The sequence below is a fragment of the Aspergillus thermomutatus genome (assembly GCF_002237265.1).
Source record: "Aspergillus thermomutatus strain HMR AF 39 chromosome Unknown NODE_89, whole genome shotgun sequence".
NCBI classification, from domain to species: Eukaryota; Fungi; Ascomycota; class Eurotiomycetes; order Eurotiales; family Aspergillaceae; genus Aspergillus; species Aspergillus thermomutatus.
In genome coordinates, this window is record NW_020798138.1 from 24,855 (window position 1) to 48,233 (window position 23,379).

The 23,379-nt window shown below is 50.5% G+C and overlaps 6 protein-coding genes across 6 annotated transcripts; 4 read left to right on the plus strand and 2 right to left on the minus strand.

Moving 5' to 3' along the window:
• Positions 1-295: 295 nt before the first annotated feature.
• LGD1 (mandelate racemase/muconate lactonizing enzyme family protein) lies at positions 296-1,843 on the plus strand (the record flags this gene model as incomplete). Its single annotated transcript, XM_026757198.1, has 4 exons — positions 296-340; positions 403-507; positions 579-1,184; positions 1,244-1,843. 4 exons carry the CDS (start codon positions 296-298, stop codon positions 1,841-1,843), a joined length of 1,356 nt encoding a protein of 451 aa, XP_026614611.1.
• A 500-nt stretch (positions 1,844-2,343) lies between these two features.
• On the minus strand, positions 2,344-3,288 carry tim21 (the record flags this gene model as incomplete). The annotated part of the gene is made up of 5 exons (XM_026757414.1): positions 2,344-2,429; positions 2,484-2,583; positions 2,634-2,688; positions 2,746-2,930; positions 3,007-3,288. The coding sequence occupies 5 exons, from the start codon at positions 3,286-3,288 to the stop codon at positions 2,344-2,346; spliced, it is 708 nt and encodes a 235-aa protein (XP_026614612.1).
• A 642-nt stretch (positions 3,289-3,930) lies between these two features.
• On the plus strand, positions 3,931-5,699 carry CDV56_103950 (ADP-ribosylation factor GTPase-activating protein; the record flags this gene model as incomplete). The annotated part of the gene is made up of 6 exons (XM_026757569.1): positions 3,931-3,996; positions 4,057-4,192; positions 4,256-4,451; positions 4,503-5,227; positions 5,288-5,605; positions 5,671-5,699. The coding sequence occupies 6 exons, from the start codon at positions 3,931-3,933 to the stop codon at positions 5,697-5,699; spliced, it is 1,470 nt and encodes a 489-aa protein (XP_026614613.1).
• A 472-nt stretch (positions 5,700-6,171) lies between these two features.
• CDV56_104175 (folic acid synthesis protein) lies at positions 6,172-7,526 on the minus strand (the record flags this gene model as incomplete). Its single annotated transcript, XM_026757794.1, has 3 exons — positions 6,172-7,159; positions 7,221-7,429; positions 7,482-7,526. 3 exons carry the CDS (start codon positions 7,524-7,526, stop codon positions 6,172-6,174), a joined length of 1,242 nt encoding a protein of 413 aa, XP_026614614.1.
• A 1,199-nt stretch (positions 7,527-8,725) lies between these two features.
• Positions 8,726-10,033, plus strand: CDV56_104434 (nitronate monooxygenase; the record flags this gene model as incomplete). Its single annotated transcript, XM_026758053.1, has 4 exons — positions 8,726-8,738; positions 8,855-9,116; positions 9,187-9,688; positions 9,743-10,033. The coding sequence occupies 4 exons, from the start codon at positions 8,726-8,728 to the stop codon at positions 10,031-10,033; spliced, it is 1,068 nt and encodes a 355-aa protein (XP_026614615.1).
• Positions 10,034-15,473: 5,440 nt separating this feature from the next.
• tif35 (translation initiation factor eIF3 core subunit g) lies at positions 15,474-16,569 on the plus strand (the record flags this gene model as incomplete). The annotated part of the gene is made up of 4 exons (XM_026758627.1): positions 15,474-15,490; positions 15,561-16,191; positions 16,263-16,434; positions 16,517-16,569. 4 exons carry the CDS (start codon positions 15,474-15,476, stop codon positions 16,567-16,569), a joined length of 873 nt encoding a protein of 290 aa, XP_026614616.1.
• Positions 16,570-23,379: the final 6,810 nt, after the last annotated feature.

A 23,379-nucleotide genomic window follows, 5' to 3' on the forward strand; every position in this document is an offset into this window, starting at 1 on the left:
GGTGAGGGCCGTATATCTGGCGTGCTGCCCCCATGTTTTGGAGGGGTCATGAACAATCTTTTCTCTCGCTTTGCTCTCCTGTTCTGCAGTTGGGTTTTGGTTCCTTGAGTGTATTGACATCGTGATCGAGTCTACCTACACTGTTGTCTCCCCGCATTTCTCAGAGGTCAGTTTTGTCGCGGCGTCTTTTGCTCAATTGCCATGTGCCCGATGAGGGTGAAGTCCCTGGTTGATTTGGGATTGACGTTGAACCTGGTCTAGACGATTTTTCCAACACAAGGGTTGAGCAGACGTCATGGTTAAGATCACTGGCTTCACCACCCGGGATGTGAGGTTTCCCGTAAGTTGCGCCGCCCTAGATGGACATATCCCAGGTCAGCTGGCTAAGAAAGAGTGAAATAGACCTCCCTCGACAAGACTGGCTCTGATGCCATGAACGCTGCGGGTGATTACTCGGCGGCTTACTGTATCATCAACACAGACTCCTCCTATGCTGGTCATGGCATGGTACGCATCAAGCCCGTTCTCTATCCTAGGACCTAGGAGGACAGAAAGGGACTAATTGCCATTGGCTACAGACCTTCACCATTGGCCGTGGAAACGAGATCGTCTGCGCCGCCATCACCCTTCTGGCCCCCCTGGTGGTCGGCAAGGACCTGGACGAGCTGACCGCCGACTGGGGCAAGACATGGCGCTACCTGGTATCCGACAGCCAGCTGCGCTGGATCGGACCGGAGAAGGGCGTCATCCACCTTGCGCTGGGCGCCGTGGTCAACGCTCTCTGGGACCTGTGGGCCAAGACCCTCAACAAGCCCGTCTGGCGCATCGTCGCGGACATGACTCCCGAGGAGTTCGTCCGCTGCATTGACTTCCGCTACATCACAGATGCCATCACCCCGGAGGAGGCCATTGCTCTCCTCAAGGAGGTCGAGCCCACCAAGCAGGAGCGTATCAAGGAGGCTGAGAAGAGCCAGGCCGTGCCGGCCTACACCACCAGTGCCGGGTGGCTCGGCTACAGCGAGGATAAGCTGCGCGCGTTGCTGAAGGAGAGTGTTGCGCAGGGCTACAAGCACTTCAAGCTCAAGGTCGGCGCCAACGTGGAGGAGGACCGTCGCAGATTGGCCATCGCTCGTGAGGCCATCGGTTACGACCGGGGTAACATCCTGATGGTGGATGCCAACCAGGTACGACCCCCGACATCCTCTTCCTCCCCCTAGCGAACTAACACCTTCCGTGCCTTCAGGTCTGGTCCGTCCCCGAAGCCATCGAATGGATGCACCAGCTCGCCGAGTTCAAGCCCTGGTTCATCGAAGAGCCCACCTCCCCCGACGACATCCTCGGCCACGCCGCCATCAAGAAGGCCCTCGAGAACACCCCGCACGGCACCATCGGCGTCGCCACCGGCGAGATGTGCCAGAACCGCGTCGTCTTCAAGCAGCTCCTGCAGGCGGGAGCTCTGACCGTCCTCCAGGCCGACGCCTGCCGTGTCGGCGGGGTCAACGAGGTCCTGGCCATCCTGCTGCTGGCCCGCAAGTTCGGCGTCCCCATCGTCCCGCACTCCGGGGGCGTCGGTCTGCCCGAGTACACCCAGCACCTGAGCACCATCGACTATGTCGTCGTCAGCGGCAAGAAGAGCGTGCTGGAGTATGTGGACCACCTGCACGAGCACTTCGTGCACCCCTCTAGCGTCAAGGATGGATACTATGTCACTCCCATGGAGCCTGGATACAGTGTGGAGATGAAGCCCGAGAGCATGGAGGAATTTGCTTTCCCCGGTGAGGAGGGCAAGAGTTGGTGGCGCACAGAGGCTGCCAAGACTATCTTGGAGGGTCCTCGGATATAAGCTACTCAAAAGGAAAAATGTTATAGATTTTTATGCGTTACGAGAGATAATGTGTTGTTGTTTGAACGTGAATATGATATGCTTTTAATGCATTCTTCCAGAATTCCCAGTTCTTTCATATGTTGACCCGTAAATCGAGCACTGGTCTCATCACGAAGAACCGAGGGCAAGAGACAACCAGACTGCCCTTCCCACGCGTCATATATATATAATACAAGTTTTATACATGACCGAATGTTTGGTCTTTAAGCTGGTGCTCACTGTGAGCACTGACCGTGAGTCTAATCCGACCTTGGTTCAAGAGAAAACCAACCCGATTCGAGAGGAACAGACCTCATGAGCCTAGCAGATAGCTAGTAACGTCCAATTTATGACGGCTCCGGCTGGTCTCAGGCTCCTATGTTTGCCCGTATATGGGGTCACGAGGACATTCGTTGGTCGATCAGACACATGCTGACCGAAAGGACACAACTTCACAGGGGAACGAACGCCATGAGCAGCTATCGCCACTGAATGCCAAAGATCTTCAACGCCTTGGCAACTCCCGGCTTTTCTTGGGCTTGCTCTAAGATGACACGCGAATGCCCTTGGGGGGAAGTCAGCACGGGGAAGGTCTTGGAAACGGAACGGGACGACCAACCTTTGACATCCAACGCGAGAAGCAGATACTCCCATTCACCCTTGTCCAAGGGTTTCATCATATGCACAATCACGATCCCGGAGTTGAGTGGTCCTTCAACCTATATAGAGTCAGTATTTCTCTGAGAGTACTGAAATCGAGCCAATGTACGTGAAAATGCATCTTCATGTGCTCGCGACCCTGCCGATCCTTAAAGGTTGAAGTCCTGGTCCATTATCATCAGTTTCCGGGCAGAAAAGAGAACAACAGCGACGGTTCTAACGCAATAGGTCTATTCCGCTCCCATCGGCTCCCGGTACTCTCTCCATACGCCTTGATCTCTCTTCGATCGCCTAGTAGATCCGTGCACCGCGTATCGTCCTTGATGCGTTCGACAGCCTTCTCGAACTGCCATGTCCTGCTGTTCGGCGACAAGACCTCTGTATAGAGCAGGTAGAAAACCCCGCCCTGACTGCTGTCAGACCAATTGGCCACCACCAGAGATTCCCCATGAGCGAGGGGTCAAGGCCGAAGGTCATCTCACCGTCAAAACCGCCCCGGCTACTATGACAAGAAAGTTGATCGACTGCTGCGTCGCCCGCGCGACCTTTTCCCTTCCACTCAACTCCCCCCACTCATATCGCCCATCATCGGATAGAACCGTCACGTTTCTCCGTCTTGGGGTTGCCTTCGGACTAGAACCTCCACCGAGATCGCTATGTGTTGCGTAGAACCGTGTCAAAGTCGTCATGCGGGGAAACGCTGGGCGTAGTAGGGCGGCCGAGGCCTTGGGAAACGAGGTATTTGGGAGGAGATGACGGCTCATCGTGGCTGTGTATTGGGTAGTGGTTGGCTATTCATCAAAGAATACAGTCCCAGATTCAACAAGAATGAAAATTCTGGTCGTCAAGTCCGAAACTGTATCATCATATGTTGAATCCGGCGAAACCACCAAAGTATTGCACGCGACGATCGAAACTCGGCCATGTGGGGACGGGCCCTGGATGCAGTGGGTCACGTGGAAGTCTTGTCTTGTTCCAACGTCTGTTCGAAACTTTCAGGGACGGTTTTGTGCTGTAATTGCAATACAAAGGGAGTACCTGGATAGAGTACCATGACCTGTTCTCTTTTGTTTTTGCGTCTCGAATGCATCTTCGAGGATGTAAATAAGGACTTGGTAGACTGTATAACCTTTCACTCTCTAGGTATATTCCGTCAATTTCGTATAGATTTAGCTTGTTTGTTCCAGTTTTTCGCCAAAGCTCATCACCATCGCCCAAAGTGGCGGCTCGATCGGGGTGCCGAAAATTACTCGGTTGGTGTGCAAATCGTCAAATGAGACGCTCCGACCACGTTCGCCGCATTTTGGATCTCTCTCCTCCAGACACCTGGACTTTCTGTTCAGCTTGCTCGAGGCACGTTTCCTCTCAGCTTCGTTCCTACATTTGGTTTCCGGATTGTAGCCACAATGAGTGCTACAAAAGCGCAGTCTCAAAAGATTTTTGAGAAGCTCAAGTTGAAGCCCGCAAACAAGGTGCGCATTGCCCCTCCTTTACTCGTCTATTGCCGTGCTAATCTGCGTTTCATTCAATAGATATGCTTTGACTGCGGCTCCAAAAACCCGACATGGTCGTCAGTGCCTTTCGGTATCTACTTGTGTCTTGACTGCTCGGCTCATCATCGTAATCTCGGTGTCCACATCTCCTTTGTTCGCTCCACGAACCTCGACCGTATGCAGCCCCTGCTCCTACCGCCTGTATCACAAGTCTTGAGGGCTAACTAGTTATGCACAGAATGGCAATGGGAGCAGCTTCGGATGATGAAGGTCGGCGGAAACGAATCAGCCACCAAGTATTTCCAATCGCATGGAGGATCCGCGGCTTTATCTAGCAAGGATGTCAAGATCAAATACACTTGCAACGCTGCTGTCAAGTACAAGGAGGAGTTGAAAAGACGGGCTGCGCAAGATGCTCAACAGTTTGTCATCCAGTGATTCCTCGACTTGGTCAGACACAAAAACGCTGATTTTGTCTCCTTCAGATACCCCGAGGAGGTCGTGATCACAGACATCCCCGCTGGCACTGCTTCGGACGGATCGAGTACCCCTGCTGGTGATGCGGACGACGATTTCTTCTCTTCGTGGGATAAGCCTTCTATCAAGCGACCCAGCAACCCACCTTCGCGCACAGGTACCCCTCCAGTAGTCAGCCGGACTGCGTCGCCCTTCCTGAACGCAGGTGCCAATGGCAATGGTTCTCGCTCGAAATCGCCTCTTTCGGCCTCGGACAAGGAGGCTTCTTCGCCTGCCCCGACCGCTATTCGAGCCAGCGCTTCTGTCCGGAAGGCTGCGTCTACAACTACCGCGAAGAAGGGCAGCGTTTTAGGCGCTAAGAAAGCGCCTAAGCTGGGTGCTAAGAAGATTGGCGGAGCGGAAGCCATCGATTTTGAGGAGGCGGAGCGAAAGGCCAAGGAAGAGGCAGAGCGCATCGAGAAACTCGGATACGATCCCGAAGTAGAACAAGCCGAGGCCGATGCCAAAGCCAAGACTTCCACCGCTGCCACCGCTATAGCTTCTCCCACTCCAATCAGCCCAGGAGCAGGTGGCTTCGGGTCCACTAGCAAATCTCATGAACGAAGCGCCAGTGAAGTGGAGCGCCTCGGAATGGGTATTGGAAGGCTGGGATTCGGCCAGACTGTTGGCGCAAAGCCTGCTCCCAAGAAGCTGGGATTCGGTTCTGTTGCTCCTGTCCGGACCGCCGAAGATGGTTTGTTCTATTTCCGTGATCCCTTGACCAGTTTTTGCTCGTATTCTGACCAAGTATCAGAGGAGGAACTTGAGCGTACCAGATCCAGATTCGGTAGCCAGAAGGGTATCTCATCGGACGAGTTCTTCGGACGGGATCGCTTCGACCCCACCGCGCAGGCAGAAGCTAAAGACCGACTTCGCCAGTTTGACGGGGCAACTGCAATCTCAAGCAACGCTTACTTTGGTCGTCCGGAGGATGATTTCGCTACTGGTGATGACACTTACGGCGATCTTGAGAATGCAGCCAAGGATTTCGTTCGCCGCTTCGGTATCACGGCCGGTGATGATCTCGAAAATCTGACACAGCTTGTGGGTGAAGGTGCTGTCAAATTGCAGGGTAAGTAACCTTGTCTTGAAATCTTGGCTTTCAAGATCTTGTCCGCCGACTAACGGTCTAAACAGGAGCTATCCGCAGCTATCTCAACAGTTAGATGCTTGGCAAATCGATTGTGTAGATGTTTCTTCTTCTCAGTGCAAGCATGATGCGCACCATGCTTGTTTCTACCTCATTCCCAGCAAGCCTTTTTGTTCGTTCAAATAGTTTTCTTCCTAGTACCTAACTGACTCATCAATATATCCTTCCTCCAGACTGTCGAAATCATGTACCGTGTAAGCACCCGGATTCTAATATCTGCTCTCAGTGTATTGTCCAATTTGTTGAGGTTTAGATCTGTCTACGTCTTGGGTGTACGTCTTGGGTGCGGCGCCTTGTAAAATAGAACTTGCATCTGAACAGCCTGATAGAGACCAAAACGTGATAAGGCCTGATATCATTACAGCGAGTGTCATCGATTTAGGCCCTCCTTGCCACTTCTTCCCGCTCATCCAATGGCATGTCGAAAAAGTGCACTGTTCTGAAACAGCCATCTATTTAGATTTCCGCAAGGCAATCGACCATAACGCTCAATATTCTACACGGTATATAGCATCAGCCACCTTGGCAACCTGCCACATCTCCTTGACATCGTGAACGCGCACAATATCCGCTCCACCAGCAATACTGGCGGTCACTGTGGCGGCGGTGCCCCAAGTCCGCTCGCTAGCCTTCTCCACGCCCGTGAGCCGGCCAATGAATCTCTTTCGACTCGGCCCCATCAACCAGGGGAAATACTCTAGCCCTTCGACACCCGTGCGGAACTGTTGCAGATCGCGCAGGATGGCCAGATCATGGGGCATATTCTTGGCGAAGCCGAGGCCCGGGTCGAGGATGATGCGCCAGCGCCGGATGCCGGCGGCTTCGGCGGCCGCGACACGCGTGAGGAGCTCGGCGCCGATGTCCTGGACGATGCCGTTCGGGTAGTCTGTTAACTTGGTCATTGTGGACGGGGTGCCGCGCATGTGCATCAGGATGACGGATTTGCCGGTCCGCGCCATGGTGGGTAGCATCTCCGGGTCGAGGGTGCCGGCGGAGACGTCGTTGATGATGTCTGCGCCGGCGGCGCATGCCTCCTCTGCCACTTTGGCGCGGTAGGTGTCGATGCTGATGGCGATGTTGTTGGCTTCGGGGATGGAGGTGCGGATGTGTCGTATTACCGGGATGACTCGGGCTAGTTCTTCGGCCTCGCCGACTGGGGCTGAGCCGGGGCGGGTACTCTCGCCGCCAATGTCGATGATCGTTGCGCCGGCTTTGATGAAGTCGCGGACGGTCTCAGTGAGGGCGGGTAGGTCCTGCGAGTAATGCCTGCCGCCGTCGGAGAAAGAATCAGGGGTCACGTTGAGGATGGCCATGATGTGAGTTGGACGTTTGGGGTCCGTAGAGCGCAGCGGCGGAAAGTGCGGAGATATGTGAGTGGTGGCCACTGGTACTGGTTCTGGAGGCGGAAGTGACTTCAGGTAGGATAGATAGCTTCTGTTCTGTCCGGGAAGAGGGGGTTGCTCATGAGGGATAAGTCTGTTTGTGATTCATGAGTCTTGATGCCGGGGCAGGGTGCGTTCACTCTTCGCATACTCACTGGCAAAGGGGTCGTAGGACAAAATCCCGTTCCAGCATCAACTTGTGCGGGATGTTGAGACGCTCATGGGAAAAGACTTCTTGGTCATAGAGGAGAATGTCCAAATCAATGGACCGTGGGCCTTTATCAATAAGCTTCTTTCGCCCTAGAGCCAACTCAATCGATTGCAGTGTGTCCAACAATTCGAGAGGCCCTAAGCTGGTTTCCACCTGTCAAAGACAGTCAATAGAATGGCCCCGAAGCATGCTTGGATGAACTGACCTCACAAACACCATTCATGAAAGGGTCTTGATCAAGAACGTACATCGGTGAAGTCTCAAAAAGAGAGCTCGTTCTCTTTACCCTGATGCGGGCCCTTTCCATCTCCTTGCAAGCTTTTTCAATCATTTCAACACGCTCACCAATATTGCTCCCAAGGGCAATATAGGCCCGGTGCATAGGAGTACTATCAGGGTTCATCCCGGCATTAAATGCATTCCTATGAGCGGCGGAGAAATTGCGGTATTGAGACACGTGCTTCAAAGACACATTCTTGACGTTCTCGGGTTTCAAGTTAGGCAATATTCGCTTATGAAGATAGCTAGGTGTCCGTAACCCTGGAAATTCGATATTAGCCTCAAAAGCTACACCGGAAGGGCCACGGGCCACAAAGAACACCCGGTCACATCATTGATCGAGCGCCGACAGTTCATGGGCTTATGTCTCAGAGATGCATACTTGAACCGGAAGTAGAGATAAATCTATGGTCTAGTAGGTTAGACTATATTGGTACAGCATAAATAACATGGTACTCGGAGGAAACAGAAAACCTGCCTCTTCGTCTGACTGTAATGAGATCTTATGCAGTCTGGCATACAAACTTCCCTCAACGATTCGTTCGAAGTTTGTGGTAAGCTGGACAGCAACAGGCGCGCCCCGGAAGACTGCCGCAGACGAGAGCTACAAGCAGCGGACCTTAGTGATACAGCATTGGAATGCCAGCTAAAAGCCGAGCAATGTCTCATGCTGACCGGTCAAAACACCACGAGATGCAGCTGCGTTACGAGGCTCCAGTACCTGAAGAAATCATACGTCACGACGACAGACTCGATGTCGCAGCTGCTCAGTTTCAGGAAGTCACGTGAAAAGCTGTCAAGTATTCTGCCTGAGGCACTCTTCAAACTAGCTTGCTGCCTGAGAGATAAGGCACGCACATTAAGTGGAAAGTAACCCCACCCGCCTTAGTCAGCGGTAGGCTTGGCGTCGGCATTGAAGCGCATACGCTCGGACATACAGGAGCATGTTGAACCGAGGCTCGTGCTGATCATGCTATGCTTCTCCTCTCCTCGGTTACCCCGGCCTGGTCTTGCTCTTCTCCAGATTCTCCTTATTATTATTAGCATTGCGCCGTTGATACCCTCCACTTTCTCCAGATCATCTCTTCTTATCGATCATCCCTTGATCCATATCTTTGTATACCGTTGTTTTCTCCAGCATCCGAGCTCACCTGTCCCCCATCTCCAACCATGGCTTCTCCTCGTAAGCTCCACTGCCCTCAGATCTGCCCACATGATGGTTGACCTGTTCGATATGGCAAAGGACACGTCGTTATGGCTTTGAAAGCATTTCGTGCTAACGTATTGTGTCTTCCATAGAGCAAATCCGTACGACCCTCACCGATCTGCTCAAGATCAATCACCCCGTCCTGCTGGCAGGCATGAACGTGGCCGCTGGTCCCAAGTTGGCCGCCGCTGTCACCAATGCTGGTGGCCTGGGTGTTATTGGTGGTGTCGGCTACACACCTGAAATGCTGCGTGAACAGATTGCCGAGCTGAAGAGCTTCCTGCACGACAAGAACGCACCTTTCGGAGTTGACCTTCTGCTTCCTCAGGTTGGAGGAAGTGCTCGCAAGACCAAGTGAGAACCACTCCCTTTGCATACATAGGTTCATATTGGGACGCAGGATGTTGACACAGCTTTTACCCAGCTACGACTACACCAAGGGCAAGCTTAACGAGCTGGTTGATATCATCATTCAGGAGGGCGCCAAGCTCTTCGTTTCCGCCGTCGGTGTTCCCCCCAAGCACGTCGTGGAAAGACTCCACTCCGCTGGTATCCTTTACATGAACATGATCGGTCACCCCAAGCACGTTCAGAAGGCCCTCGATGCTGGTGCCGACATCATCTGCGCTCAGGGCGGTGAGGGTGGTGGTCACACGGGTGATGTGCCCACCACCATCCTCATCCCTACTGTTGCCAAGCTGTGCCAGGGCAAGAAGAGTCCTATGACTGGCCAGCCCGTGCAGGTCGTTGCTGCTGGTGGTCTGTTCAATGGCAACTCCCTCGCTGCTGCTCTGATGCTGGGTGCCTCCGGTGTCTGGATTGGTACCCGCTTCATCCTCTCTGATGAGGCTGGTGCTCCTGTTGCTCACCAGGAGGCTGTACGCACCGCCGGTTTTGAGGATAACGTTCGCACCATCATCTTCACTGTAAGTCCACATGCCGAATGCAGGTCTGAATATGGTCAAGCTAATATGTGCCAGGGTCGTCCCATGCGTGTCCGTAACAACGCATACATTCAGAACTGGGAGGAGAACCGCCGAGACGAGATGAAGGAGCTCACATCCAAGGGAGTCATCCCTGTCGAGCACGATTTCGAGAACCTGGGTGACGATGTTGACGACGAGACTCTGGACAACGCTCGCCCCTTCCTGATGGGTAAGGTTTCCGCTGTGGTTTCGGAGAAGAAGCCCGCCAAGGCTATCGTCGATGAGATCGTCTCGGACGCTGCTGCTCTCCTGAAGACTGGCAACAAGATGGTGGCCAAGCTGTAAACTTTTTTTTCGTATATAGCACACTATACCTTATGACTTTTTGAATATGGGTGATGTCCAGCTCATAGATTTGTGGGCGTGGTGATTTATTCTGCATTGACTACCCCAAAAATGGAGCGATTATTCTCAAGCCTATTACCTGAAAGTGTATTGGGATTCATGAAAGAAAAGTTAGAAAACCCTTCAAGACACAAGTTACGGTAAACTCTAGCATTAGCCAAGCGGGTAGATAATATGAGGCCATGAGCCTGCTTAAATCTGGAGTGCTCTTACTCTGTATTCAGCATTAATATTCACTGATCACTATCCTCGCCTCCAGCAAAAGTGTACGCATACCAAAATTAGAAAAACCTATGGCTCCACCGTAGAAGTTTTAAATGCTCTAAACTGAAATTACGAGTCAGTCGACTCGTCGGCCACAGAACACCTCAATCACTGAATTAAAATCCAGCAGAATATCAAGGCATGTGTCAAACCTACATCGTCACTTGCTTGAGAACATCCCCAAGTCATGGAAACATACGTGCCAGAAAGTAAGATAGATACGGTACAGTGCACAACTGCATAACAAAACGGCTAGTAAAGGTGCATTGATTTGATGCCTTCCGGATTCCGGCTCGGGGTCGATTTCACTCGGCTCGGCTTTGCGCGGTTTTCAGCTTTTCCTGCCGTTGTGTAAGCCTACCATTGAAGTTGAGCCCTAAGGTCCGGAGTTATGGGTCTTGAGTGGGGACTGGGGAGGCCCTCTGTATCAAAGGATTTATGGATAACTATTGGAATCGTCAAATCTGCTGTATCATGACCGGACAGATGTGCTCGCCTGTGTGTAAACTCGGGTCAATGAAGCATTGAAACTGGAATGCTGTATCTATAGACTTTCTTGCAGACTTCATATGATTTTGCGTTAGATGTATGTGTGTCTATCCTCCAGACCGCCAGGATTGCTCACTCGAACATTCTCAGGCGTAGAGTGGGAGCGAGCTCTTCTTTCGCATGTTGACTATAGCTAAACCTATCTGTGATACCTGAGCTCCTGTGGATGACGTGGAGCGCCATGGTTCCCCCAAGGGCCCCAAGGGAGTAAAGACTGTATATACATGGTTGTCCATGAAGGATAGTGACGTTCGCCATTGAACTGCGATGGCTAAGGACAAGGCCGGTGCAGCTGCGAGCTTTAGGGCTGAGTCTTGAGGCCGATATGGCAGACACGCTGAACTTATATCTGCATCTTGAGGACAAGGCTATGCTGTGTGAGAGCTCGAAGGTGTGACCTCAGTATGGAAAGAGTGAAACCGGAGGTCCTTGTGGTTCAGCCTCCTTGAAACCGATCAATGTTGAAAGGTGCCTCGCTAATAAGTATTATTGATAGCCAAAGAGTTCGCCGCAAGATGACTGCCTTGATCTGTAACAAGCGACAATTCCGACCCTGATCAATTGATCGCGATGGGTGCATTCTTGCCTCGACTTCAAGACAGTCACAAAGCCGGAGACCTTGAAACTGAAGGTACTGAAGGCAATCCTTCATCCATATCCAATGAAGGCCATCGCAGAGATTAATTGCAGTTGGCGCTAATGCAATGCATGGATGTTTCTGAAGCAAGCATATGTATCTGAGGCTTCGCCTGCGCTAGATGATAGATCAGATGATACCCTGATAAGCAATAAGAATGGAGGACGGCGATCACCGCTATCCTGGCAATAAGTCACGTAGGTTTCCGAGATTATTTAGCTTGCAGCAATCCTGGGGTAGGATTCCGGGGAACGAATGATGCAATCATGCAAGTAGAGATGGATGCAGCCGGGGTCGCAAGACCCTGCAGTATGGACAAACGATCCTATCACTGTGACAGGGCTTCAAATCTCGGAGAGCGATGACACACATGATAATGAGAACGGTGACCATGCGACCATCCCTATCAGATACGAAGTCTCATGCGAGTCGTATGTGTTGAGCAGCATAGATAACACAGAGAATTGCCAAGCAAAAAGGTTCGAACGGTCGGCGTCAGCCGTGCTCTATCTATCTAGATGGTTAGCAACGACGAAGTAGGTCAATCCTCCGGGGGCAAGATGCTCAGTGATAACAGGGATAGATAACATGTTTGCCATATGGAGCTGGTACGACTATCGACGATGGTCACCTAGGTACCTAAGGTATCATCAAGAGTATCTATGCCTTAGGTGTCTGGAAGTGTCAGTTACCTATCAGCGAAGAAGACCTTATCAGCATTTTTCTTGCCACTCGTGGTCCAAGTGGGGGATAGATAATGGTATATCCAATGAGGATGCTATAAATGTTGACCCGCCTCAAGTCCATGCGGCGCTAATTTTGCTTAGCGACACTGTGTCAACCAACGTAGAGATAGTACCTCACTGACAATGATGGAGCGAAAGGGAAAGTCCAAGTATGATTGGTGTAGATGAAGGCTCACGCCTTCCTTTCTGGAACCGAAAGCGGGGACCCGAAACTTTTCTCGAAACAAGAAAAATGCTTAACCTGCGATTTCCTGCAGGACACGCGACTTGTATTTCCGGCCACTCAATCCGACGCGGCCGTGGGGCCTGTCCAGTGGTTGTGATGGCTCATTACCAAACTGAACGACCAGTGAAGCCTTATCATGAGTGCTTCTTGGTAAGCTTTTGTCACATGGTGGGCCCCGAGAATTTGAGCGCTGTGTGGGAAAGATTTTTATCTGAGCACGCGAAACCAGTACCTATATTAATCGGCTCTTGCCCCAGCCTCTGTCAGAAGAAAAAAAAAAAGAAAAGAAAAAGAAAGATGTGGACGTCTTCCCTCTCTCTCCTCCTCACCTTACCTGGTCGCTGAGCTTCTAGAGCTCTTCCCTTTACTCCTCTTATCATTAACTTCATTTCTCCTCCTTTAGTGGTGGGGTCTGAGTTGTTTCGATCCCGTTGAAACACGGTGCAATCGCATCAAGTCCCATAATGTTCGGGGGTGTTGAGCACGACCTCGAAAAAGCTCCCCAGGTGGAAAAGAGGCCTTTCGACGGTAGTAGCGATGGTGCTGTGCCTGGGGAAACCTTTGTGTATGGCAATTCGGTGTACGCCAGGCTACAGCGGCTGGCCGGAAAGCTCAACATTGAGCAGCGAGGTATAGAACGTGTACCGGCCGATGAACGGACGGACACGTCCTATCTCAACATTGGCAGCATGGTGTGTTCCTGATTGCAATTGTTCATGGCTTGCCAGCTCCGGGCTGGCGCCGCTGGACCAATGTCCAAAACTGACTCAACATAGTGGCTGGCGGCCAACATGGTGGTCAGTTCCTTCGCCATTGGCGTCCTCGCCAAGTCGCTCTTCTCTCTCGGCTTCGTCGATGCAATTCTCGTCTGCCTCTTCTTCAATCTCTTGGGCATCATGACCGTTTGCTTCTTCTCGTGCTTCGGTGCTGCCTTTGGGCTACGACAGATGGTGCTTTCGAGGTTCTGGTTCGGCTGGTGGCCCACCAAGTTCAGTATGTATTTTTTGCATAATTTCACTTCAGTCACCTCATAGTAATTGATGCTAACATTCTCGGTCCTTCAGTTGCTATTCTGAATGTGCTCGCTTGTGTGGGATGGTCTGCAGCCAACGCCATCGTCGGCGCTCAGCTCATCAATGCAGTGAACGGCGACGTCCCCGGGTTCGCTGGCATTCTTATCATTGCCATTTGCACGTTTCTCATCACATTTGCTGGGTACAAGGTTGTTCATGCATATGAATACTGGAGTTGGATCCCCACCTTCATCGTGTTCATGATTGTTCTTGGAACCTTCGCCCACTCGGGAGACTTCAGGAACCTGCCCATGGAAGTCGGAACCTCTGAAATGGGCGGTGTTTTGTCCTTTGGTTCGACTGTGTACGGTTTCGCTACCGGATGGACCAGCTATGCCGCCGACTATACTGTGTACCAGCCCTCTAATCGGAGTCGTCGCAAGATCTTTTTCTCCGCCTGGCTTGGCCTCATCGTTCCCCTTTTGTTCTGTCAGATGCTGGGAATTGCGGTCATGTCCGCCACAGGAATCGATGATGGCAATAACAAGTATCAAGTGGGCTACGACACCTCCGGAAACGGAGGCTTATTGAATGCTGTGCTTGAGCCTCTCGGCGGCTTCGGCAAATTTTGTCTCGTGATCCTTGCGCTCTCCATCATCGCCAACAACTGTCCGAACATCTATTCCGTGGCCTTGACTCTTCAGGTTCTGAGCCGCTACTCCCAGCGTGTGCCCCGATTCATCTGGGTTTTCCTGGGCTCCTGTGCCTCTGTGGCTATTGCCATTCCAGGATATTCCCACTTCGAGACTGTGCTGGAGAATTTCATGAACTTCATTGCGTACTGGTTGGCCATTTACTCTGGCATTGCACTAACCGATCATTTCGTCTTCAAGCGTGGATTTGGTGGATATCGTCCTGAGATTTACGACAAGCGCGAGAAGCTTCCTCTTGGAATCGCTGCCTCCATTGCCTTTGCATTCGGCGTCGCTGGTATGATCACAGGTATGAGCCAATCATGGTATGTCGGACCCATTGCTCTACATGCCGGTGAGGCTCCATACGGCGGCGACGTTGGTTTTGAGTTGGCATTCGCTTTCTCGGCTGTGATGTATGCCGTCCTGAGACCTATCGAGATGAAGATTTTCGGTCGATAATCCAGTGATGATCTCAATGAGTATTTTGGTTATTAAGTTTCGTCATTTGGTCTTGTTTGTGGACCCTGAATTATAACAGATATATCGTGATACTTGCTTTTGTGTATATAGGCACAAATAATTTCCGACGCTGGCAGTTTCTAGCGTCTCAGATAAATGCAAGCCTCGACTGAATGTTGTTGATTCCAAGAGTAGATCATTGCGTGGGAAAATGTAGTTCTTCTTGGTGTGTTTCATTGCCAATGCTCATGTACTTTGTAACTTTCAGGGCATCAGCACATCGCGCAGTTTCTCAGGCTCGTCTTTTCCTTTTTTGACATTCCCAGTACCAAGTGCTAGTGGTCTGCGGTTATTGGATAGAGTCTTTGCTTTCAAGGTTAGATTACCAAGCTTTTGTGTCGAGTGTACAAGGCAATGCACCCTCACTGGTGAGTGACGATCAGAGACCTCTCAGCCACGGAAGTGAAGTATCATTGTCCAACTTGAAGAGTCAGTGTAGTTGTTCATGTCTTTTCCGACAGCCATGGAGCATGTTAGCTAGTATGAAGGATCCCATAATTACTTTCAGTCTTGCCCCAATATCAACCAAGTCATGATGCACTCACTGATGATGCATATTCATGATTGTTGTAGTGGAACTATAAGCCACGTGACTCTCGTTCCTTGACACCAGCCACAGCGGACGCGCCACAGACTTTGCGCCACTCCGAGCAAATCCACAACGGAATCGCCTTTCGTGGAAATCCAAGAAATTCAGCAAACAGACATCAAGTCACCACTTATCACACAAAATGTCCAGACTAGGAAAGTGAGTATACCTTTCTGCGCACATTCAATTTCCCATCTGATTCTGACTGTCATTTTTTCATTTTTTCCAGCCGCGCCGCCGACTGGGCCGACGACGAGGAGTTCGATGACCCCTCCGCGCTCCCCGCGCAACAAATCACGACCAACAAAGATGGCACAAAGACCGTTGTTTCGTACCGCTTCAACGACGAGGGTAAGAAGGTCAAGGTCACCCGCCGGATCAAGACGACCGTGGTGAGGGAACACGTCAACCCCCAGGTCGCGGAGCGCCGGTCGTGGACCAAGTTCGGGCTCGAGAAGGGCCACGCCCCCGGCCCCTCGTTTGACACCACCTCCGTCGGCGAGAACATCGTCTTCAGACCCAGTGTGAACTGGCGGGCTCAGGCCGCGGAGGCTGAGAAGGCCGGCCCCGAGAAGGGCAGCATCAAGGACCAGCTCAAGGACAAGAAGGTCAAGTGTCGTATTTGCAGCGGAGAGCATTTCACTGCTCGTTGTCCGTTCAAGGATACCATGGCGCCTGTCGACGAGCCTGGCGCTGCTGGTGCTGAGCCCGGCGCTGAGGATGTCCCGGCTGCTGGTGGCCTTGGTGCTGGAACCTCGAGCTACGTGCCTCCTCACCTGCGGAAAGGTGCTGCTGGTGGCGGCGAGAGAATGGCTGGCAAGTACGAGAAGGACGATCTGGCAACTCTGAGAGTTACCAACGTGAGTTTTGCGCCTGCTCTACGTCCCACCCATCGTCTTTGGGGTAAATGCTGATTTTACGTTTTCTCTAGGTGAGCGAGTTGGCAGAGGAATCAGAGCTTCGGGATTTGTTCGAGCGTTTCGGTCGCGTCACCAGAGTCTTCCTTGCCAGAGACAGGGAAACCCAGAGAGCCAAGGGCTTTGCATTCATCAGCTTTGCAGATCGGTCCGATGCTGCACGTGCCTGCGAAAAAATGGATGGCTGTACGTTCCACTCCCTTCCCCACTTCCTCTTTGGGTTTTATCTTGTGTAAACTGGCTTGCTAATGTCTTGCCTCCTCTTCAGTTGGTTACCGTCACTTGATTCTCCGCGTCGAGTTCGCAAAGAGGGCGACTTAGATACTTGCTTCCTGATTTCGTTTCACGACACCTGGGTCTTTTCGTCAGGCAGAGCTCGCTTAATGACTAGAGATCTTCCTTCTTTTTCTTTGTACTGTATGACTCGGTCGATAATGATGATTATAAAAAGACATACGTCGTGTGGTTCGCTTGCTCGAGGCACGCGTCCATTGGATACAAAGAAAAGCTATTGTTTCAGGGGGGTTTATACTCGCACCATTTTCATCTGGATGGAAGCGTACAAAAATGAGAAAAGTTGTCTTAGTCTCAAAGCCTGAAGTACAAGTCTTCTTTTTAGCATGAGCAGGGGGTACTACGCCGTGTAGACAGCCATGCTCCTTTGGTCTTTTGCACTGGAAGAGGGTAACTCGCACTACGGAGAGGGTCATGACTAATTTGTTGCATCTTCTGCAACATCAGGGTGGGTGTTTCTTGCAGTCGTAGGCGGAAAGTCCCTCGGAGAGAAGCGGGAGGCCATTGTGAATCCACTCCATTGTATACTGGACTATACTATTGAATGGAGAAGACTGGAATTCACCCCTCAAATGCTCAGCAAAGTTGGGTACCATGCTCTACCATGCTCCACACACTAGAACGACGGTTGTTGTGTTCCATCAAGCGAGGTACTGCCGCCACGGATGTCAGCAGCGGCTAGGCAGTGTATGTTTGGATCTACGAAAGAAAGAGCTCAAAGATTCCCCATTGTCCAGTAGATAATGAGGACATACTGGTCTAGATAGGGAGCATAATTGGTCGATTGGCGCGGATCTTGTGAAGCCATCACCTCGCTCAATGAGCAACGACCCGAAGGAGCAAGCAGTCTTGTCAGAAGCTTTGATAACGGAAACCAGAATGAAAGGGTCAACAGCGTTGCATCGAAGTTTCATCTGAGAGTGACACTAATGCATTGTGAAGTGCTGTGTGTATAGCTCAGATCAGCTTCTGTCTCTATGGAATTAACGGTCAGGCGTATCATCCAATGAGTTTGGCCTTCCACACCTGTTACATCGCAGACGAAGCTTGTCATTAGGTTTGCTAGGTATTTGACAATGCTAATGTGCCGTGCCATGGACATAACCATGACGGTCTGAGACAACGGACAGTCGAATTCTGAGCGGATTTTCGAGCAGAACGTCGTACAACATTAGCGCTTTTGGCACAGGCAGCCCTGGGCCCAAAGAGGGGACGTTCTGGAGTCTCGCGGAAGTCAGCAAATCGGCCCCTAGAAGGATCTTCAGCGTCCAGTCCATCCAATCGTTGTCGAGAATGTCGACGCAAGTATCATGACTTGCCTTTTGCCCTAGCCATACGCGAGCGGAAATGGCTGTATCGTACCCTGACACAGTTGGCTTCTCAAGGAAAGTCTCGAATTTCCTTGGTGAAAGCACTCGTAAGGATCAGTCTGCAAACCTAAATCTCATCGGCTCCTCGATTTCCGGTCTCCGAGAATACGTAGATCATCCAGTAGAGTCGTCGACTATACCGAGCGTCCAAGCTATGAAAGGAGCCCACGAAGGCGTACGTCATCTCGGCTTGCAGTGCTTTCCTTCCAAGCGTCGAATGACTTAGTGGTGGGTCTGTCGGTCAAAGTTGCTTGCATCGGAGGGCTTCGTAATCTGATAGCGCCTGACTACTTCACGTTGCACAAGACGTATTGGGCTTAGACAATGCATAGTTTTGGACTGTGTCCAGCCACGAGGAAATCCCTGGTTCGCCACGCAGGACCCGCGAGCGAGAAAAGCACATGAAGATATAGTATAGCGGGGGAAAGGAGATTGAATGATACAGGAGAAAGAGAACCTGGGAGATCTCTAAAACATAGCGAATACCTAGAAGCCTGACAAATCTTCGATCTGTGTCAGTGGCATCCTGCCAGAAAGTACATGATGCAAGTAGAAAGCCCCATACCTCAGCTGTTAGATTTCCGCAAGTAAGACCGCAGTTAGTGCCATTCAGAGTGCCAAACTGCACGGAAAGCGACAGATATCTGAAGACACCCGACATGATTTGCATGGGTTTGTTCAAGAAGTCAAGGGCTACGCCACATCCGGCATCTAGCCCGGGAATCTATATCCTCCTTCGATCCGAGCTGTGCTGGGTTTGGATGGAATGCCATATTTAGTTAATTTGTACTCATTGCTCGGAGAGACTGTCATGGTATGGACCAGATTGGATGGGTAGATTGTTGCTCGGGTTTGTTATAGCCCATGCTTCTCCAAACGTCGAGGCTAGCAAAGTCCACAACAGCAGCGTATCCTCTCCTCGGAAGGTGAGGAGTCATTGCTCTGTAACAATTACCACAACTGGAAATAGTTTGGAGCATGCTTCTGGATTTTGAACTCTGGACTGCCTTGCCATTGACAGCAATTGCTTGCGGGATTACCAGCCATGTTGTCCTTCACGCGATACCCATCACTGCCATTCAGAGGTCAACCGTTTATCACCGGCCAAGTGCAGCTCCACTTCCGTTGCCCATTATTGTTGCACAGGGGAAATTACCAGGAGAAGGAGCATTCGCCACCAGTAACGAAGAAGCTGTAGAGCCGGAAAAGTTAGACAACGGAACGTTGAAAAGCTCATAGAGATCTGAGTCACTACCTTAGGGTCCGAGCACTCCGACCCTGTCAGGTACCTGGTGAGTGAAATTAGCCATTTTCAAACGATCCGGAGTTTGAACACATTCCGACCAGGGCAAATGGACAAGACCGTGGTTCTAGATATCAACGCGGAACTGATTGAGGCATTGCTCGAACCTTAATGAGAATTGGGCCTTTGCAGGGTGGTAAAGATGGTCTCCAAGCCTCCTGGAATAAGGCTTCTAGGCCATCAGGACCTCTAGATCCAGTAGATTCAAGTGGGGACTGAGTCGTAGTGTAAATTAAGTATGGTTAGTGGAGAATCCCATGGAGACAGAATCTTAAAATTCTCTCATCTCGATAGTTAATGTAGGCACTAGAGCAGTAGAGCGGCTATCAGGATGTGTCAAATGTCAAGCCCCTGAAATTCTGAAAGTCAAGAATGAGTTCTCGACTCTTGGCGCTGATGACGACTGGAGAAGAACAGACTACTACTATCCATCGAAAGGCACTCCTGAGGCCAATAATAGATACTAGTGGCTGCCACAGGAAGAGAACGAATGTACGAAGACGTCTGGAACAATCTTACCAATAGTGTAGATGAAATGCAGGATTTTGAGATGGACTAGATGAGGTCATGAAAATTGTCGGCAAAGCAGAGATTATCAGCATGGTGGAATTTAGAGATAATCTTTATGGTCCATCTACGGGAGTATGGAGTACTTACCTTAGATACCTGAGGTTGCACCCAGAACGTAGTACTAGTACTAGTACCTACTACTTAAATGGTAAATCTTTGTTTACTTTCCACCAATGCACGTGCCGTGGGCCCCTAATCAGGAATAGAGTCAGTAGTCAGCACCAGTTAGTTCATGGACCATGCCCTGTCCATAAGTCCATAACTTCGGTTAGGAAAAACTAAAGCAAACTACTTTAGTTAACTAACTGGAAGTAGTTACAACTCTTGTAAACCTAAGAGGACACTGGTCACTGATAACAAACTCAGCCCAGTTGAGCTGCTGGAAGAAGTCGGGCTCAGCCTCGACATCATGTGGAAGACAATGTTGCTTGCTTCCTTTTTCCTCCATTCAGCAATCCTCATCCACCATCATAATCGTCATCACCATCGTCATCAACATCGGATTAAACTATCATCACCACCAAGATTCAAATCTTCTTTGTTTGAAATACTAGTCCTGAATGTGAGTGATTCACAAGAACCATGTGTTCTCAGCTCTAATTATGATTAATATTACTATTATTATTGACACTCCCCCAATGACAATTGCCAATCTATTTCCCCTGCTTGGTGGATGCAACCTCTTCCCCACCTCCTCTTCCACCCTCCCTTGTATTAAATACAATGTTACTATGGGATTCGTCCAGGGACATCATCCTGCACATCATCCTGCACATCATCCTTCCCACCCCTCCATTATTATTGCAGCCTGTCCTCAAATCAAGTAATCTCAGATCCTGACACTCTGCCAATGAAATGACCTTGTCATCCACTCCAGGACGATGCAAATTGCATTCGAACCAACTAGCCTCCTGCATGCCTGGATGATCATTCAGCCACCAGATGATCCCTCATGAAAAAAAAAAAAAAGAAGCAGTGTGTGTGGTCACTCCACAGGATCCAGGGCGATTACCCGTAATACCCTTCCACAACACACGGAGTTTCTTTCTCCAGTCTCATTCCCTTGTCTGTGGGCCAGATGCTCGAATTTCTGGAAAACATGCTGTGTACTCTGTATGTATGGAGGTATCTATGGGTCCTTTCTTTACGCATCATGGAACTCTCCACAGTCCGCACCATTTCGAAGCCAAAGCACCTGGCCCTGAAAGTCGCTGGTGGAAAAGCGGCCGGCCTTCGATCATTGGATGGCAGTTCAGCTCGGGATTCGCACCACATTCTTACCATTCCAGATTCTATCTACTCTAAGGCACTTTGTGCACGCTGCATAACTAATTCGGTGCTGTTGGTCGTGTCGGTGAGCAAACAGCCAACACTAAAGAATGATTTTCGATCGGACCGTCGATCGCCTGATCTCTCATTCATGCAAGAGCCGGACCTGCTCGTGCCTCGAAAAGCGTCCAAGGCTTTACCGTACTGAAGGACAACTTTTGCAATCTCAAGAGATTTCACGTCGCCTTCACCGAGAAGACTTGAGCCTTGTTGACTTGCTCTGGGCGTATCCTACCCTTGTCTAGCGCTGCTGCGCTTCACATAGAACCGTTCTTTGGGATCTCCCGCAGCTATTGGCCCCTTATGTCTAACTAAAGCCCAGTAGTTCGACAGCAGGCCCCCCGTCATGCGACTGGGGTCTGCACGGGATATCCGGGTTGATGATCTACGCTACTAATCTCTCTAGTTCCATCTTATTTTTTTTCTGCTCTGCTGCACCCTGCCGTTTGCCGGATATTGACGCTAAGAACAGCTGACTTGACTAGAATTACTCTATTTAGATCATTCCACCAAATCAAGCGTCCAGTCAGATTGTGACAACATTAGGGTACCCTTTACTTGGAACTACTCAGTTGTTTGTGCAGCTTGAAGTCTGCCTGGGGCTTGGACCAGAGAGATGTAACATGCAGATTGGCCAATGGCACCAGTCTCCTGACAGTGGCCAACTTTGCATGCCCACTATGAGATAATGCAACAGTGTTCATCATCGAAAATATTGCTTCGTCCCGTACAGAACAAGGTGGACCAGACCGCGGAAATGACATGACAGTACCGTTGGAGAACTGGAAAAAAAAGGATAAGGGAAAAGAAAACAAATTCTTTAGGAGAGAAAGGAAAAAAGGAAAAGGAAAAGAAAAAAGAAAAAAGAGCATCCTCAAGATTCAAAGACTACGGTTGGACCCCTTCCTGCTGCCACCAGCCATTGTAGTTTCCTTCGTTCGGTTACAACGAATGTTGTTAACCCTGGCATGACTATCAATTTCACCAAGAACTCGTGGCGAGAACACTCCTCGTCCGCAAGCTTAATCCAGAAACCTGAAGTCATTTAGCCTTGTACGCAACGAAGATTCTGCAGACACTCCGCCGCATGTCTACCAGGATTGTTATTGGACACAAAGGGGCCAGGCTGGAAAGAAACGGAGAAACGGGCGTTGTGCGCACTTGGGTGGATATCTAGGTCTAGGAAAACAACATGACATGCGCAAAGCGTCTTTAACCCAGTATCTGGAATCGAATATCTATCGAGCTGATCCCTCAAGTCCGCAGCCATAGCCGTCCATTCTCGGTCTTCGTTCAACGTCCACTGGTTCGGAAGATATAGCTGTGAAGAACGACCCCGAATCTGCTTTGATCTATTCGTTGTGAGATCCGCTTGGACTACTCTATTTTGCCGTGTGAGAGGTTGAGAACTGGATGGTTCCAGTCTGACAGCCGCCTTGTCGACGTGGACAGACCGAACAGTGCGACAACTGGTCTACGTATGCGTGCAGCTTAAGGGCTCAACAATCGCAAGGAGAAGTGCTGGATTTTGTTCACTGCTGGCATCTTTTTGTTCATACATCAGCCGGGTATCCATTGAATAAGTAAGTCCATATTTCATTCCTTACTCTTCGTCTCTCTTCCTTCCGTTTGTTATTCTTGTCCAATATCTGTCTTCTCTTGTCAATCTGTGGATCTCTCCGCCGATATGCAGCCGACTCGACGCCTTGCCTCCTTTCTACTACTGTATCCGCGGGGAGTGGAAAGAATATCTTTTTCTATCATGTATGGCTGCCCAGGAAAAAGGCGATGTCTTCATCGAGCGAATTACGATGCAGTCCCAAAAGACAGTCCAACCCGTCGAAAGATTGTGTCAATGTCATCGAGTATGCATGCACTTCGTCCGAGAAGCGAGTTTCTGGTTGGCTACTGTCGTATCCTACCTCTATTCCTATGATGTTCTATGATCGTCTTTCTCTAGATTCCTGTTCGCTTTGGATCCCCCGGCATACCCTCCAATATCCCATCTCACCCTTTTACCAATTCACAACCTTGATATCCATAGCAGTCATTTCAGTGCGAAGCTTACATGTTCCAGCGAAATCCTCCGCTTGACAGGAAAGTCGCAGACGTTTGGATAATCCATAATCCCGCTGCGAATAAGACAACAGTCCTTGATTGGCCTGCTTTTTCTCGCTGATGATACGGAAGCCTTGATGCCACTTCAGGGCCATTCCGTTCGACGGAGATTCTAGAAAAGATCTCCCTAGCTGCAATATTCGCAAG